Source organism: Etheostoma cragini, unplaced genomic scaffold (assembly GCF_013103735.1).
Source record: "Etheostoma cragini isolate CJK2018 unplaced genomic scaffold, CSU_Ecrag_1.0 ScbMSFa_4438, whole genome shotgun sequence".
NCBI lineage: Eukaryota > Metazoa > Chordata > Actinopteri > Perciformes > Percidae > Etheostoma > Etheostoma cragini.
The window spans coordinates 1-1,335 of record NW_023268811.1 but is presented as its reverse complement, the minus strand read 5'-3'; the positions used below and the strand labels follow the sequence as shown (position 1 = coordinate 1,335).

At 41.0% G+C, this 1,335-nt stretch overlaps 1 protein-coding gene across 1 annotated transcript; it reads left to right on the top strand.

Moving 5' to 3' along the window:
- Positions 1-7: 7 nt before the first annotated feature.
- LOC117941138 lies at positions 8-1,308 on the top strand. Its single transcript, XM_034866227.1, has 2 exons — positions 8-363; positions 581-1,308. Exons 1-2 carry the CDS (start codon positions 77-79, stop codon positions 912-914), a joined length of 621 nt encoding a protein of 206 aa, XP_034722118.1. The 5' UTR covers positions 8-76; the 3' UTR covers positions 915-1,308.
- The last annotated feature ends 27 nt before the right edge of the window (positions 1,309-1,335 follow it).

Below are 1,335 nucleotides of genomic sequence, written 5' to 3'. Positions count from 1 at the left end.
TGAAGTTGATGGTATTCAGATTCCAACAGACAAGAGCAGTAATGGCACCACCAGGGCTGCTACCAGGTTTAGAGCAATGAAGAGTAATGAGCATCCCAGTACTAGCAGTCATGGTGGAGATGGCAAACCTGCCACTAGTACTGGTCATGAAGACTGCTATGGCTCCAATCACACCGTCAGCAGTAATGGTCATGATAGAGGCTGCCTTGCAAGAGATGATGGGAACCCTGCCACCAGTGGTACCACAACTGATCATGGTGGAGACTACGCTTCATATTTGACACTCGTGGCCACTCTTCCGCATGACTCTTCAGATGATGAGGAATTAAACCAAGCCATAATTGCTAGTTTGGAGAGTCAAATGTGAGTAGCACACACAAAGTATGTGAGCTTGACAGATGAGGATAACTCTTGAGAATGATGTGATCTCATAATTGATATGAATCCTTTATCCCTTACATTATCACATCCATGTTTTGGATTAAATGGTTGCTTACTACCAATAATTTCTCAAAATACAAGTACTTGTAAATTATGTCACATCAATGTGTGTCTGATCATTCATTTTTGATGTTTATAGTGCAGAGAAGGTCCCAGTCCAAGAGATACTGCTGGAACTGTCCAGCAAAATTAACACAAAACGCCAGTGCAAATTTAATATAAATCGCTCTGCTGTCTGGGAGGGAGCCATGCGAGGCTTCCAAAGGGTATCCTATGACCCCAACTTGATGATCTGTGTAAAGTTCTCCGATGACATGGGGAGAAACGAAGAAGGAGTTGATTTAGGAGGACCAAGAAGGGAATTCTTAAGGCTGCTGATGGAAACTATTGCCAGGTCGCCCATGTTTGAGGGAAAAGAAAACCGCAAGAATTTGGCTCTTGACAGTACTGGTAATCACTGGCTTTTCTTATAAATGATAATATGAGCCATTTTAATTGATAGTGATTTTGACATGCAACTTTGAACAGATTTACAGTTTACAATTTAATATTAGACTGGAAATCCCATGGTTTCATGTAGTATTGTCTTAATGCCTCAAATAGGTACAGGGGCCTTTACTTAGCCCAACTGCAGAAGGTACCAGGCTTTCATAAAGTAGGCTTGTTTTAGAGGCAGGACTTTAGGCACAATTGGTCATATTTTAGTAGGAAGCGCTGTTTTAAACTGCCCCTGTTAGCACAGTTACTGCATTATGTGGTAAATTCAAACTTAGCACTTTCTGTATCTGTTTTCAATTAAAATCCTTCTACAGTGTTATGAAACATTTGCAGCAATGTTTGTGGAATACTTGAAACGCGCCCTTGAAATTTGGCTACTGTCATCTTGTGGAACAT

What these genes read in the sequence shown, in the direction of transcription:
- LOC117941138 (XM_034866227.1), top strand. Translation starts at nt 77, where the DNA reads ATGAAGAGTAATGAGCATCCCAGTACTAGCAGTCATGGTGGAGATGGC. An exon ending in GCTAGTTTGGAGAGTCAAAT is followed by an intron (nt 364 to 580) that starts GTGAGTAGCACA and finishes TGATGTTTATAG; the next exon opens with TGCAGAGAAGGTCCCAGTCC.